This window comes from Eptatretus burgeri, chromosome 11 (genome assembly GCF_056783735.1).
Source record: "Eptatretus burgeri isolate ZD-2024b chromosome 11, Ebu_testis_v1, whole genome shotgun sequence".
Lineage (NCBI taxonomy): Eukaryota > Metazoa > Chordata > Myxini > Myxiniformes > Myxinidae > Eptatretus > Eptatretus burgeri.
Window position 1 is genome coordinate 78,811,452 of NC_140971.1, and position 16,691 is coordinate 78,828,142.

Sequence of the window (16,691 nt, forward strand, 5' to 3'; positions counted from 1 at the left end):
ATTACCATGAAGACCCACAATACTTTCACAATAATCTAGTCGATGTATTTATATTACCTTATGTAAAGCTCCAGTAAATCTCAATAACAAGAAATGTGAAAGGAATTAGCATCAGAGTGATTTCGTGCCTGTATTTAGAGGTGTGTTGATGGTAAGCGAGGATGGTTTCTCCTTCTTTGTTTTTTATTTTATTTTGTTCTTCAAGCGTCGTCGCTTCTTTCGTATCTTCAATATTAAATCTGCATTAAGGCATAAATTATGTGGTATTGTTTGTGTAAATATTCTGAGGTTACTAAAATTTTTATGAAAAGAAAAAAAAAATCCTCTCAGACGTGAGCCGTCGACATGGCGGAGGATTGTGTGAGGAACTTTCGTTCCCATTACTACGAGAAGGTGGGATTCCGCGGGGTGGAGGAAAAACGTTCGCTCGAGCTATTGCTCAAGGAAGAGCCTTTAGGTAAGTGAATTCCATTCCTCCTCATTAATACATAATTGAACTCAAAAATCTCTCACCTCAGCACTTGAAGTTGAATCGCTCTCATTCTCAAATTGACAAATAAATCTGATCAGTTCTTTCTTGTATTTTCGCTTTTCTGTTTTTACTGACAACGTACTGTATGTACTTCCAATGTTATTATTGTTGAGCGATTAAAGACGTTTCATGCGTTAATGTTTGTGCATACACCGCCTCGAATAACCAACCTCAAGGAATAAAGATGACGTCTGACTGTTCAATCCTTGTTTAGATGTTGAAAAAGAAAATGATCACAATTTTCCCTTGGTGGTGATATTGTTGCGAATCTGGAAGCCATTTGCACACAGATAGCAGGCGCCAGTCCCTAAGCTTAGTTATTTCGAAAAGTGTGTGTTTATAGTTAGAATCCATCCCCGATGTCTAATGGGAATTTCGTTTGTGCGCTGTGAGTTATTTTATAGTCAGGTTTTATGCATCTACAACTACAACAACAACAACGGCACTGTCCCTCACTCAACCCGGCGGAGCCTCCATCGCCTCAGATCGAGGATCCGCTCCGAGGAAGGGCATGGAATGTTTCCTCCAGCCAATGAGCGAAGGGCGAGCATCGCACGCGCGCCCCAACCAATGGGAGGCCAGCGTGCCGAACGCTACGACGGAGCCTCTTCGGGGGGGGGCAGGCCTCCGAGACGCCTTAACACCCCCCCCTCCCGGAGATGCCTCATCCAATCAGGAGGCTGACCACCTCAGGGGCGGCCCCGCCCAGCCAGACGGGAGGTTCGCCCATCGTCGAAAAGAGAAGGTTCGCCCCGTCGTAAAGAAAGAGAGGAAGCCTCGTCTTGCCTGCTGGTGTTCTCGTCTGGTCCGTTCCCATGCTGGCTGGCATCCGTTGCGTCGTTCCTGATCCCTGGTGCTTGGTGCTGCAGTGTTGGCGGCGGGTTCGAGTCCCACCACCGGACAAGCTCGACCAGACCGCACGAGGCGGACAGGTGCAAGAATGCACGAGGCGGACTGACCTCACCTCGCCTTTCCCTACCGAGTTGAAGGGCTGAAATAAAGGCCGCGGCCACCGTTTTCTTTGGGTGTGTGTGTGTGTCTGTGGGCCCCGTCTTTAAGTAGAACTCCCGAAGTGCCCTGTGTTCATTGTACATTACATTTCTTTTATTCGGATTACTCTGCTCTTTGCTCCCCTCCCCGATTATTGGTTATAAATAAACCCCCGTGTTAAATGTACCAGCTCATTTTCTGTGCTTTCTCCCATTGGTCCAGCACGGTGCGTATTGAGAATTAGTGAGGCCGTTTGGCCCGGTAAGTTGTCATTGGGTCCGGCACGGCTTTGGTAACTTCCGGTCAGTTACGCCGGATCCGAGTCTGTGATAGTGACTCGGTTCGGACAATGTCGGCCGAGGGTGTGACTTTCCCGGTAATTTGACGACATGGGTACTGAGGTATATATTGAAATTTGGCTGTTGACCCTACCCCACACCGTCAGAGAATTGGCGATCACGGTCCTTTATGTGGCCCTTCGACTCTGGAGTTATCCGGGGTAATGACCTTTTAATTCCAGGTGTTTGGTGGGAGACGGCTCTGCTGCTCCACCTAGTGGTTGTTTATCGCCACCGAACCCTGGCCCACAACAATATTACACTGAAATTATGGTGTTTTATATTGAACAGCCTCTGTTTTGACACCAACAATTGAGTTGTAGGGTAACATTCTAACTACACCGTCATGGCGTGCATAAATATTGGTATTTGAACCAAGGGATTCTGGGATTTTGGTTCATACCTTTACCACTATCAATGTTGCTGTCAATCAAGTCCAAAAAACCCCCAATTTTTTTCCATTATGTAAGGCTAATGGTGAAGTTTATACACATTGTTAGATATCATTGTATTACTATTATTATCGGAATTAAAACGACAGTGGGAGATGATGAACACATGGGCGAACAAAATGTCAATTGTAATACATACAAGTCTGAAGACGACGATGGTTCACGAGCGGTATTTGACGATGTAGATTGTTTCAGAAGTCAAGGATGAGACAATGTGATAATGTTTGACCAAGTTATAAAAATGATCAACATGATGTGGTACGAGTGACAGGTTATTAGCTGCAAAATGTCGAAAACCCGGTTTCGTTCAACAACTTTCAAAATTTGACCTTTGCATAACCTTTAAAGGTCACAAAACAATGTTGTGGACATTAAAATAAGGAAACAGGATACGTGCTATAGCTTATTGGAGTTAGTTCGTCGAAGAAGGTCGAAAACCCGGTTCGATTCCCACAACTTTGAAAATTTGACCTTTGTGAACTTCAAAGGTCAAAGGTCAAGGATTATGACCTTTGGTGCAAAACTTCCTCTGGAACATTCCAGGAACAATATAACATCATATAGGCTATATGGCATTTCGCACTCCTCGAATTATTATCCATACATTGATGAAATCAGCGTAAAAACAAACTTGAAGGGGGCGCCACGGGCAAGGTGTTTGAGATCGAGCAAAATGGTTTCAAGACTTTAGGTGGGGAATGACCTCAAGATTATGCATAAAAATATTGTCATCCTAGCTCTCAAAGTTTCGGTGGTCGTATGATTTTTATGTCAAAATTTGAAATTTTCTAAGTTTGTGACCTTGGGACGAAAATGAAAAATCGAGCTCCGTGGGCCTATGCAGGTACCATTGGGCTAACCAAATACTGAAACCCCTGCCAGATTCGACAAACCCCCTTGGAGAAGATGCAAATTGAAATTGGCGACCCCCTAAAAACACGTTTTTTGGGCGTGGCTCCGCCCATAATGTGTGCACCACGCCCATTCTCAGGAAAACACAACGAGATCATGATATAAACCTCCTACCAAAATTTTATCAGGATCGGATCAAAATCCACGGAGCTCTGCTCGGGACAGACAGACAGACAGACAGACAGACAGACAGACACACAACAATAACGAATATAGTGGTCACTTATTTTTTTCGTGAAAATATTTTTTCGTGAACCTATATATATATATACACACACATATACACAAACTAGCAGCAGACTTGTGTTTGGTTCGTGTGATACATGGACCTTTTCCCACGTGACCTGCAGATCTTGAGAAGTTGTGCATGTTCACTCAGCGGTTTCCCATCCCTGCCCTGTACCGTGTCATGGTTTGGAAGGTGTTGTTGGGTAAGTAACTGTCATCATCACCACCACCATCAGTAACTCGATTAGATGCTCAATTTCACGTTATCCAGGCTACTGTGTCCTGCAAATTTTGTTTTTCTTTTTTTCTTCAGGAATCCTTCCATCGTACCAGTCGTGCCATGGTGCAGTTGCGCAGCAAAGGACCGAGCAATATAAAGACTTGAAGCATGCTGTTGATCTGCTGCACCTCGTGTCGATAAAAACGCCAATCCCTACCGTTTGCCTGCACATGTACAGGGTGGAGATGGGCCTTACACCGCTAGATTTGGAGATTGAGGTCAATCTACATGCCACGCAGGAAACTGATGAAAACATATTGCTCAGTGAAACATTTCATACGTGCAACCAAATTGCTAGAAGTTTGATCGATGACATTATCATGAGTCATTTGCAGGCATCTTGAGGTGATATCTTGAGGTATAGTGAGTCATCCTTTTGCTGTCAACGAGGGAGGGGGTGGGAAGATTTGCTTCCTGAGATAGTCCATTGGATACATGATTAACTGATTACCACCTTTCATTTTTCATGTCAGGAACCAAAAGACGACGAGGATGATTTTCTCGCCATTGCTTCGACGATGTCCGAGTTAGCAGAGAGTGAGCTGGACGCTTACTGGCTTTCAAGATGTTTTGTACTTCAGTTCAACAGCAAGCATGCAGACTCCCTCCCTCATTTGGTAAAATTACCTTTCCATGTTTCCTGAGGTTCTCCATTTATATTTTGGCCCGTATGCAAGTCAGTATTACCAACATGAACGAAAGATATCTGAAAAGGTTTCATTCTTCGAAACGCAACATTCAATTCCTACAATTCTGTTTAGCCCAAGAGTCTCGAGCACTACCTGGCGTTGGAGGAGCTGCGGCTGCTGCAGCATCTGAAAGTTTGTGGCGCACTCGTACGGCTGCCCTACAGCCGCTGGTTCCGGCGCTGTTTCGCTGGAAGCCTTCCTAACTCCAGCCTAGAGAGGTTCACCATTTTATTCTCCTTTCAATATGATCCCAACCTTGCGCATTTGCTTCAACATTGCACATTTGGTTTAATGTCGTACGGTGTGACGACGATAGAGGTCATTGGCAAATGATCTGGTTGTCCCAATTTCACAAATTGTGTGCTTGCTTGCCTTCCAGGGTGTGGGACAAAGTGATTAGTGGATCATGCAAGCTTTTGGTTTTTGTGGCGCTGGCAATCCTCATCTCCTTCAAGATGACGATTATGAAGATGAACATGGCAGATGGAATTGTGGGCTTCTTAGAAAATGTACATTTTGATTTGTACTCTTTATATTTTAAGTCACATACTTTGTTTAAAAATAATCTCTCTTCAAATATGTCAATGCAAATTTTAGGGATGGGCAAGGTAGTCTTAATAAAGTATGCGTACTACCATTTGAGCTATCGAGCCTGGGTTTGAATCCGACCCAGCTATAAACTGCATGTGGGCGAGGCATTGATGTGTTGGCAAGACATCAAGCTGGAGAACCCATCCACGATCACTGGTCGCTCATGGACATTAAAAACCCATCTTTCCCGAAGAATAGGCAAATTATCGTCGGCACCCAGAACAAATTATAAATTCCTGTCCAAATTGTCAACAATCAAACTTCAGGCCTGAACAGCTAGTTTGTTGTAAAATATTTTGGCCAAAAACGTTTCCTCGCTCACCCCACATTGTTGAAATAATTGCACCCATTAAGTCTTAGCAGATGGTTTTGAAAAGAGTTGCTAAATAATTTTCATTCGGCCTGTTGGGCAACCTTTATGGATTGGTGATTGTTTACACTTAGATCCATTTTATAATTACCTCCACCACCAAAGGTGGTTAATTATGTTTTCACCCCTGTCTGTCTTGGACAAATTCGGACAAAACTTAGTGGACAGGTTGGGTGTGTGACGAGGACAAATCGATTCGATTTTCTTGAAGATAGGGATGTGACTGTTTTCTAATTTTTCCAAGTGATTTTTCACCATTGAGAGATTGGGCCAAAAAGATGCATAGCATATTTCAAAAAGTTGTAGATAAGTTATGACAAGACAAGGTGGATGAATTGGTTAGGTTATTAGAACAAGCCGATTAGATTTAATTGTAAACTGTTCAGCCTGGTGGAGGTATGCACTCCACTGAGTGCCATTCTCGTAAAGTTTAAAATCAATTATTCTTGTGATAAGCTTGCATTATTTTTATTCAAACAACTTTTAATGGAAAACAGCACTTTTCAATGATGCAGAAGATTTGGTTTTGAGGTGAATAACGAAAGGCAGAAGGGACAGAGGAAAGAGCACGAAGAGGGAGAACAGCATCGAGGGGAGAGAATTAAAATTAATTTGGAATAGATTAAATTGGAGGTACATTTATTATTATACCAGCAAATACCACCCGTCGCTTCGCTGATGGTACTAAAGGGGGGAGAGAGAAAAAGAAGGTGAAAGAGGGAGAAAGGGGTGGGGAATGGAAGACAGTGTGAGGTGAGAGGAAGGGAAGGCAGACATGTGGTGGAGCGTTAAATACAAATCATACTGTCTCATCAAAATGATTCTGCACGGAATAACAGTGAAGATGGAATCAAAATAACGTCTGAAATCCATTTTCTACCAGCCATACCATAAACACGACCTGAGAAACTCCTGTCCAGACATAAATACGATCCGAAGCCAAGCTGGCTGGAGACAAACACTGCCCGGGCGCGTTGAGACGAACACATCCAGTCATAACCACCAGCCAGATATGTCCAGAAACAGACAGAGAGAGAGGAAAGGAGAGAGAGAGGGAGAGAGGAAAAGAGGGAGAGGAAGAGGGAGAGGGAGAGGGGAGAGAGAAGTTTGCAGAGAATATGTTGTTGTACTTGATGAAAACACACACACACGGCTGATATCGGCAATTTTTCGGGAATCGGCAGTTTAGAGTTAGTGTTATTACCGGCTGCAGTACGTACTGCAAACAACCCAAAAACCTTGAGTAGCTTTCACCGAAAAACAACATTGCATTTATATAGACATTTCAGGGAGATGCTCCAAACATTATTCTTTACTATCAACAATGGGCACCTCTGGCAAGTGGCTTAAGCACTCAAGCAAGCACTTCATTTAAATGGTTGATAAGGAACAGTTGGCCAGGCTGTTGCTGCATACCATAATGGATCCCTTTTACTTTAAAGCCTGTTTTCACCACACGTGCAGCGGTTAAATAAATAAAAGGAATTTATTCACATAATTACTTTATCCACAAAAGAGTTGCAGCTCAATGGTGAACAACCCTGGAGACATCGCAAAGTTCAATTGCCTGTGAAATAAATATTGCAGAAAATCTGCCGTTTTGCCTGTGCATGTCACATGGTACATCGGTTCTACATCCACGCAAACGTTATAATTTTTTGTTGTAAACGTTTTTTTTTTTTTAACCAGATTTGCTCTGATTCCTTGAAGAGCACCTCGTGAAACATCCGAAAATATAGACACAGATCTGGCAGACGCTATGGCTCGGCAGTCCCTCGGGAGACAGGGCGTGAGGTCTCGCAGTGAATGCATTAAATCATACAACTCAATGAAGTTGCTTAATTTTGTTACATTCCTAAACTTTTTGTTCACTCGATATAATTCTCCAAACATTAGAAGAAGGTAAATTTAATGCTTTGGAAATTACACATTTTCTTGTGTATGTATAGAGGAGGGAACATGGCCTTGCTTGCTTAAAGTAAATCGGTATATCGGCTTAGTTAAATAAGACTGGTTATTTCTTTAAATGATCAGATTTCACAACAGGTATCGATATTTATTTAGTCCGGACGATATCCAATCCTAAAAAGTGAAACAATCTATCGATGATATACTTTAATCAGTCCGTGAGAGTAGATTGTGGAAAGTCATATCATATAATGCATGAAATCGCTCCAAGCTCCGAATTTGAAAACTTATAGAACTTGAAGTGATTCCCACAACGATTCGTAGCTATGATGAACAGGCATTCAATATGAGTGAGGAAAGTGAAAAAATAAACTTTATTGTTAAGAAATTGTTGTGGCCTTTTCCAAGTCAGGGTATGATTGAGCAGGCCAAAAAAAACATGGCAGCTTCAGACCCCAGCGAGGTTACCCAGGAAACGCCTTTAGACCACAGACAGCGTTGTGGCTGAGGATCGCCTGATGAAGGATATAATTAAATCAGGCCGTTAATTATCTTCAAAACTGGTGTTTTAATTAACCCAAGCACCCAATTTTCACTCTTGCACTTCCTTGGAGTTTTCTTCGAATGATTGCAAAGTTTCAGGCTGCTCGGTTTTATAGTTTTGGAGTTATGGAGGACACACACACACACCCTTTTATTAGTTGCTTTTTGTTAATGTCCTCAAAAGTTTATATTGTCCACTACAACTATTTGCAGTTATATTTTCATTGGTTATTTTGAAAACAAACTTTCACCACGTGCTTTCGTTTCCTCATTCCCAGCTTCCTCAAGAGAATGCCGACGTTATTGCTGGAAGAGCCATTGACCTTTGGCAGAAGCATACAGGACTGGCAGCTTTCCCTCTCACGTAACCACACCTTGAAACAAGTTTAAGTAGTCGTAACATCACACAGGTTGTTTTTAAACTCCTCCAGTACATTCCTCTTGCTTCATCCCCAAACTTCAAAGCCATCATTTTTCCCTTTAAAGAATTTGCCAACTTTTCCTTTGTATACATATGAATATGGTGAGTGCTTGAGTTGGTAAAATGTCGCTGAGTTGCCCTCACTGGTTTGAGTTTGATTCCCACGGCCGCTCAATGGAAATGTACTGCACCCTATGATGTGACGACGTGGTTAGTTCAGCCACAGAAAAGTTCACAACTTGAGGGCCCTGATGATCTCCACCATCACCACCACCACCACCACCGTGGATGTATAACCATGCTGTGAAATATTTCCTCAATATCTACACAAATGAACTTCTGCTGTTTTACTGTTGAAGTTTAAATACATGTTTACATCAAATCATTGGTTTGGACCCCCCCCCATTTTTTTTTATACTTGTATGTTTAGGTCTTAGGAAAGGGTGTTAATGGGTATCACATTCATTATACAAGTTCGAGTTTAACTCGTATTCAACCTTAATTACTAGGAACAGGTTATTAATAAGTGCAAATTCTCTACAATTGTAAGAGGGAAAAAATAAATTTGAATAAAGTCAACCTGCAATTGTAGTGTTGGAGTAGAATGAAGAACTAGTCGAGCTGAGGAAGGTTAGAGTTTATCTGTGTAGGTGGACAGGTAGAACAATGGACAGATAGAAGAATGCTTCTTCATTCATATGCAGCACAAGACTGCAGGGTAGCATCATTGGCTAAGGGCGTGGCTGTGCCGCTGATGCAATGCCCTCTGCGAGTTTGGGCAAGAATTTGGAATTTGCCATGGTGCCGGCGAGAGCCGCATACTTTTCATGAAGGACAGAGGTATGCTGATGGCCTCTTTTTGCTTTGACGAAGGGTTAACACCTGAAACCTGAGCTTCTTGCTTCCCATAGCAATAATGAAATGGGACCAGAAAATGAAAAATGTGGAATAGTACGATTGAGCCTTTTTATTTTGATAATCACGGTAAATTTTGATCCATGAAGAAATGGCAGACACCCAAACTAAAATACAAACTGGATTGACAAGTTTGTTTTTTTATTTTGCAAACTATTTAACAAGTGACTGAAAATCATCTGAAACAAAACTTATGAGAAGTCATCATTGGTTTCAGTGTCCATGACTGAAACCCTCTTCCTTTGATTCTGCTTGTTTCAAATCTTGATGCATAATTTTGAAAGCTGTTTTTGAGTCCTACGAATCATTTCTACAAGCGAGGCAGAACAGACTCATGGAATTGTGGTTAAAGCGTTCACTTTGTTGGTCGGCAGTTCAATTCTGTCCTTGGCAGTCATACCAGAATCTAAAAATTGTGTGCGTATTCTTTGCTTGACAGCATCCTAGGGTAGAGCATGAACAAAACCCATGAATTGGCATCCCACGGGGTAGCGAATTTTTCTAAAATGTGCACTTTCAGTGAAAATAAATGAGATGGTACCACCAGCCCCCAAACTGCCCAAAGAAATTATAATAACCACAAGAAGAAGAGTTCTTTTTCTTTCGTATACATAGTTGAGGCTTATGAAAGAGCTAATCTACTGAATGGATCAGGACATAACAGGATGCAAAAGGAACAGTAGGGGGGTGGGGGGAGGGCGGTACGCCAACAGCAGAGTAGAACGCCAAGATAGAGGGAGGCTTGGTCAAGCAAAGGATGTGGAGAGGAATGGGGGAGGGGGAAGGAGGATGCATGGGGTGGACAAAATGGATACAGAAGGAAACTCCAAGGAGGGAAAACTAGAAATTTGGAAGGATAGATTAGGGTAGGGGGTTAACGAGTGTCAAAAATATCATGGTTTTGTATTGGGGATGATCTGAGATGGGAGTGAACAAATGGCTTGAAGACCTGGAGGGAAGAATGAGATTGAAGAGGATGTGGAAGTTGATTCAACAAGTGGGGAAAAAAGGAACAAATGAGGAGGTGAGCAGTGATCCTGGATTTAGATAGTTTCACCAGAAGGGGGTTGATGATGGACTGTGTGTGCCCTGCAAGGAACTTCAACGCAGGAGGTGGCCATTGGGCTCATTGAGCTTGTGCAATGGTTGCTTGTCTGTGCTCTATCCTTTTCAAATGCTGAATGCCAAGCAAGGAAGTAGCACTTACCATTTTTCGTACGACTCGGTCGGGGTTTGAACAACTGACCTCCCAGACTCAGAGCGGACGCTCACAGAGTCTGGTTACTTCCCCCAAGGTTAACGTGTCAAAAGTCAAGTTCTGTGTTGTCCAACGTCTGCATGGAGTTAGTTGCCAACTCTTCTGTGAGCCTCAGACTGTATTAAAAAAAAAGAAAAAGAGGGAGGTAAAGTACGACGGCGCTTAAACGTCATGAGCCTAACAGATAAACGGAAAGATACGTGACAAAGGATTTGCTTCAACATAGCCATACCATATGAAGGGAAGGTTCCTCAAAAGCAAGTTGGAAGCAAAAAGCAAGATATCAGAGATGCGCTGCAGTCAAATTAAAAGGAAGGAGGGGGTTTGCTTTGCAGGGCATTTAAAACGTTTATTTCAAGCACAATAACAAATTGGCAATATTTAAAATAAGGCACTTTCTCTCCTTTACTGTTCAGAAAAGAAAGGATAAAGTGCACCTGTACAACATAAAAGGAAAAGCTTCAGATACAAATGATAGAAAACAGCTTGAGGTGTGTTATTGCAAAAAACCAGTTCACTTTCAAGACGGGAATAAAAACTCAGATTATAATCCATGTGGATCTGTGTTGATAACTTTTGCCTGCATGGGGGTTAAGTACAAACAATGCAATCATTATTCACAACATGTACAGGTAAATTAAGTTCAACATTTACAATCTGAATTTAATACAATTAAAGTACAAAAAAAGAAATAATTATGCAGATCATTGAAATCTAAACCCGAAGACAGCTGCCAGAGCAAAAGTGTTGGTCAGTTGGACACCAGCCCCACCCTTCCCCTCCCCCACCCCGCCTGGCTTTTCTCTCTGAACAATTCAATATGCCCACCTGCGGTGGGAGGTTAACTCCCTTGTTGCCTCGTTCATAATCAAAGGGTCCGAAACGCACAACACATTGAGTTAATCACAGACAATTAGCACAAGCTCACTGGTTGCCATCATATATGGCCTGACAAGCCTTTACAGCAGAGACATGACAGAAGTAATTAGACACCTTAAATTTATTATATATATATATATATATATATATAAAAAATTTTTGCACGTACGGGCACTTGAAAGCGAAGGACCGGCTTGTGTGGTTGTTTCTGGCACTCGGTTTGAGTTTTTTGCAAGGGGGGGGGGGGGTTTGCACGTACGGACACGCATCTACGGGCATGCACTAGTTCATTTAATCTGTATAACAGTTTTACTCAATGATTTGTACTAATATTAGACTATTTATTTGCAGAAACGAGTTCCTGGGTCTTGTACAACAATTAACTATGCCTCGAACCCAGAGAGCACAGAAACTTTCCAATTTTCAAAGAGGACGAATTGTTGGCCAATCGGAAGGTGGAGTCAGTCAACGTCAGATTGCTCAGAACCTTGACATTCTGCTTTCTATGGTCAATCAGGTGATTGTGCAATTCACCAGCGAAGGCAAGGAATCCACAGCTTCCCATTCTGATCGATCTGGGTCCTCAGAAAGATGTCTTCGAGCTGTCAAGCAGTCCATTGAGAAAACCCCCTGTTGCAAAGCAGCATATGTTGCAGAGGAGGTTCAGGTTAGCTCAAGAACTGATGTGAGGTACCTTCATCAACTGGGCTACTATGGGAGAGCAGCTTGGAGAAAACCTCTTCTTAGACCAGCCAACATTCAAAGGAGAAATAAGTGGGTTGACGAGATGGCCACCAGACCCTTGGAGTTTTGGCAAACTCATTTTTTTCAGATGAGTCCCAATTTGCTCAATTTTCTGATGATGGACACATATGGATCTGGAGACTTCCCAGTCAAGAGTTTTCTTTGAACCAATTGCAGCCAACTGTCAAACACGGTGGTTTTTCAGTCATGGTGTGGGGAGCAATCTGGAGCGCTGGTCAGTCAGAGCTTGTGGAGTGTGTTGACAACATCAACTCTACAATATAAAATGCTATCCTTGAGGATGGACTTCTCCCTGTCTTCTCCACTGGTCAGATGGTCAAAAACAACACTCTGTTCATGGAAGATGGAGCTCCATGTTTCACTGCAAAAAAGACCAAAGAATGGCAGGATAGAGATGGGATCAAGCAACTTCCATGGCCAAGTCGGTCTCCTGACATGAATCCCATTGAACACCTCTGGGCCATGTTGGATAGAGCTGTGCGGAAAAAGTCCAGGAAACCAACATCATGGGCAGAATTCCTCAACCTTTTGTGTGAAGCCTGGGCAAAAATCCCACGAGAAAATTTAGGAACTCCTTAGTTCTCTGCCTGAAACAGTAAAAGCATTGAAATCTGCAAATGGCAAGTCTACAAATACTAGTGTTTGTATTAAAATGGATCAAATGTTCAATAAATAAATTCTTTCAAAATCATGGTGTCTATTTACTTCTGCCATGTCTCTGTACAGTGACAGACCGCTGTGCAGATGCAATCAAAATCAGGACCTCCATTTTGATCCCTGGACTCGAACTCTCCAAAATAAAACGAGCCAAACTTAAATGGACATCTTTGTTCGAATTCACTTGCAAAGACTCGGAAAGTGAATACCACACGTTCAGCATTACAATTATTTAAAAATAGAAATATTTGAGTGTTTTGCGAATGGTCAACCTTGTTGCATTTGTAAACAAGCTGCGAGTCAGCAGAAGTTTAGTTCTTAAATGAGAGGTTGAAACCAAAAGCGTAATACTGCAGAAATAAAATCACTCGCCTGTGTTGGAAGTGCAAGTCCTACTAAAGCAAACTTAACATTAAGACTATTCCACACACACAAAAAAAAGAATAAGGCACAATCGTGTTACCTTAAATGCTCTCTCGTTTGTTCAATTCCCGTGTGACAAAAATATGACTGGAGGTTACCGTGGGCTCTTATTTCAATCGTATGGAATGGTTACGAATAAACTTCAAATCCAGAATGCACAGCAAAAACAAACAAGTATTTGGCAGGCAGAGTGGCATCGTGATCACCGTTTTGGGAAACCGTGCAACCGGCAAACCCTGTGCTCTGAGCCACCTGAACTTCCATTGAGGGGCAAAGAAACATTCAACCATTTAGGGTAGCTACATGTGATTGTGGGCCATCTACATACCATGTATGCAAAAGTGGCCTTATTCTCTATAATGGTTCAACACACCCACCCTGACGACATGCTCCACATCATCAGTGTCATTTCATCAAAAGGGTTCATAGTTCATACGATCATCTTGAATAAACCAACATCACAGTCACACTCAAAACAAGTACATCTGGAACAGCAACAAAGGATCCTCATGGGTGATGCAAAATGATGCACAACCAAATAAGAAGATGCCTCTAAAACAGTGGAGGAACCCCTCTCCATGTGCTGGTGTGTTTGGGGATTTAAAAAACAGCTGCATAAGGCATGATAGGTAAGTGGAAAGTCACTGCAAAGATAGAACAATTTGTTCAGCAAATGCTCCGCATTGTGGGCAGTTGAAACGAGTGGCCATGGTTCATCATAGGCATTGCTCCACAGTGCATTTCAAGGTTTGTGGAAACTGGAGGGAAAAGGAAGTGGAAAGCACACAGGGTTATCCTTTAGCTTTCTCAGAAATTTTGGGACAATACAATGGGTGCGGTATGCAAGATAGTCCCGACAAAAAGCTCTCACCGAGTCCTATGTCTGCTCATCTCATGTACCTCCATCTCGGTACTCTTGAACTCATTCAGCTCCTTCCGTATGGCAGCCTGCCCAGATCATTACAGGCGCATGTGTACACAACACTCCAAAACAAAACATTTAATGAAGTGTGCAATCTGCCACAAAAATCAAGGTCAACAAACATGGCATGTTTGCTTTAAAGGCTGCAGGACCACTTGAGGCGTCGTACCTTGTCTGCAGGTGTGAGGCGTGTCCAGGGCTTATCTGCACGGCGGTCATATTCTTGTACGTCCTCCACATCCACATAATCGTTAAAACGCAGGATTTTACGCTCGCGCAGTTCCCGTACTGTTGGTCGCATGCTCAACTGTCAGCAGAAAATAAGCAAATTGCAAGCTTCACAAGGTGTTCGAATGCAAAGCCCGTTTAAAGCCAGAATTTGATCAAAAACTTAGATTTAAACCTCTTCAAACAGGCAAAGAAAGGTAAGCGTTATGTGAAGTTGACTGTGCAACAAGGGATCCGATATCATACGAAAAAAAAAATAAACCACCAAATAGTTGAACAAAATGATGAAGATTCCAATATCGGTTACAATGGTCTCTGCATATTAATGAGCAACATGCCTTTGGTTGGTGTGAACAGGATGCCAAATGATGGTACAAGAGCCGCAGCTTCACCAAGAAAATTCCTTCAAAACAATTATCTGCATCACGGTTGTTGCAGAAAGAAGGTCATCTCTTTAGAGCAGTGATTCTCAACCCTTCCTCTGTCATTTACCCCCGTCGGCTTGATGTATTTTGCCATTTACCCCCTTACTCCCATGCAAAAAAGTGCATAGCCGGCATAGAGGCACAGAAAAAACAAGATGGAACAACTTTATTATTAAGGTTTTGCACAAAATAAACTTTGATAAACAACAAAAAAAAAAAACATACAGTCCACTTGTATCATACAAGATCAAACAAAAATACCAGAAGCATTATCAGTAGGAACTCTGCTGATTCATCGAGTCAACCAGTATATTTATTCGAGGAGTAAAATTTTTTTTTTCATTAGAAAAAAGAAAAAAAAACAAAAAAAGAGAAAATTGTGGTGGGGGGGGAATTGATTTTTGAGTCTGGATAGCATAATTTGTATAGAATGTGAGAGTCTGTATGTTATAATGTATCATGTGTTGTCTGTCTCACATCACGACGATAACAGTGTTATTGATTTTGTCTGAAGTTGCTAAAAAAATCATCATAACTTAATTTTCAGGTATGATATATTTACCCCCTGCCATGTAAATTTTTACCCTCAAGGGGTAAATTTACCCCTGGTTGAGAATCACTGCACTAGAGTCCAGTGTTTTGGTCTTCAAAAAAGTAATATATGAAACGATTTTGGACATCATGAGCAGACAAACACAAGAATCTTTTGGAAAATGGATTCCGTAGAATAGTAGATGAATGGCCCACATTGTACAATCTTGGAATTCGCAACATGGGATGTCCAATTAATTGTTGACTCAAGTCATCGAGACGCTTGTTTGACATGCTCAAAATTGATCTTTCACTTGAGAGTGGCTACATCACATGCCAGCTTCCAGACTTCATCTTCTTTCAAATGCAGCACAAAGTTGTGGGGTAGCATTATTGGCTGAGGGCATGGCTGTGCCACTGACACTGCTCTCTGTAGGTTAGGGCAGGAATTTCCACTCGTATGGACACAAGTATCATGCAATACTAAACAATGACCAAGTGAACAAAAATACAAAACATTTTTCCATCAACGAACAACCAAAAATATAACTTGGTCGTCAATATCAGGACTCAGACACTGAAAATAGAGGAAAAACGAGTTCCTTGTTCAAGGGTGCAAAAGAAGATTCCTAGCTCCAACCTTTCTGGTGAGATGCCGCTTGAGTTCACGCTTCTCTTCCAGCGCCTCCTCCTCATTTCTCTCTGCAAGTACATAGGGATACCCAGTCGAGTCCCACAAAATGCTCAAACTCGATTTACACCAATACAAGTAGCAAAATTGGTCTGTCAGAGGTTCCAAAGTATGTCATAAGCCATTCGCCAAACACAGCTTTAGGAGCATCCTTATTATAATTTACGGACTGGTGTGTGTGTGTGTGTGTGTGTGTGTGTGTGTGTGTGTGTGTGTGTGTGTGTGTGTGTGTGTGTGTGTGTGTGTGTGTGTGTGTGTGTGTGTTACTCCTACAGTTTTGGGCTGATTACATCCAGACTTGTGACATAGGATCAGCATGACCCCAATTTGTGTATTGGCGTGTTTTTATATTTGCTGGTGGTTTTGGAGGGAAGGAAGGGGGGACGCAAATTCTCCATATTAATGTGTATCGTGTAGCACCGCCTCCAGGTGGTGGAGGGTATTACAAGTCTCCACCATTTACAGTACAGTATTCCTGTCCCCACGTTTTCCAGTGCAGTGAAGTGTTTTTAATATTAAGTAGAAGGTATTTTTGCTTCATGCACATAACTTCATGGGTTATTTGTTTTTATGCCTATACACAGCTGTCAGTTGCTTATAGACTGCCCAAATAAAGGTATGCGTCAGAAGAACGTGTTGCATGCTTGGAACAAGATCGCCTGTAGGTGGGCACTCTGCAAGTTTTTTTTTTTTAATCCACAATTATTTTAAAAGTACATACACTTTAGAAATTGTTCCTTTAC

General features: G+C 42.1%; 2 protein-coding genes across 5 annotated transcripts in view; one reads left to right on the plus strand and one right to left on the minus strand.

Annotated features, from left to right (window-relative positions):
• Window positions 1-298: 298 nt before the first annotated feature.
• Window positions 299-8,833, plus strand: TBC1D7 (TBC1 domain family member 7). The gene is made up of 7 exons (XM_085847121.1): window positions 299-457; window positions 3,575-3,655; window positions 3,766-3,950; window positions 4,206-4,349; window positions 4,494-4,639; window positions 4,801-4,930; window positions 8,112-8,833. The coding sequence occupies exons 1-7, from the start codon at window positions 346-348 to the stop codon at window positions 8,199-8,201; spliced, it is 888 nt and encodes a 295-aa protein (XP_085703247.1). The 5' UTR covers window positions 299-345; the 3' UTR covers window positions 8,202-8,833.
• Window positions 8,834-10,750: 1,917 nt separating this feature from the next.
• LOC147017450 (phosphatase and actin regulator 2-like) overlaps window positions 10,751-16,691 on the minus strand; it is a 113,059-nt gene continuing 107,118 nt past the window's right edge. For all 4 annotated transcript variants that reach the window (XM_085847119.1, XM_085847118.1, XM_085847120.1 and 1 more), the window contains 4 exons: window positions 15,898-15,959; window positions 14,243-14,380; window positions 14,023-14,099; window positions 10,751-13,909 (listed from right to left, as the gene is read on the minus strand). In XM_085847119.1, the coding sequence (XP_085703245.1) occupies window positions 13,894-13,909; window positions 14,023-14,099; window positions 14,243-14,380; window positions 15,898-15,959 (293 nt within the window). In that variant the 3' untranslated portion in view covers window positions 10,751-13,893. The remainder of the gene's footprint in view (window positions 13,910-14,022; window positions 14,100-14,242; window positions 14,381-15,897; window positions 15,960-16,691) is intronic.

Coding starts and splice junctions, on each gene's coding strand:
- TBC1D7 (XM_085847121.1), top strand. CDS start 346: ATGGCGGAGGATTGTGTGAGGAACTTTCGTTCCCATTACTACGAGAAG. Junction 4,350..4,493: donor CAGACTCCCTCCCTCATTTG/GTAAAATTACCT, acceptor AATTCTGTTTAG/CCCAAGAGTCTCGAGCACTA. Junction 4,931..8,111: donor TTGTGGGCTTCTTAGAAAAT/GTACATTTTGAT, acceptor CCTCATTCCCAG/CTTCCTCAAGAGAATGCCGA.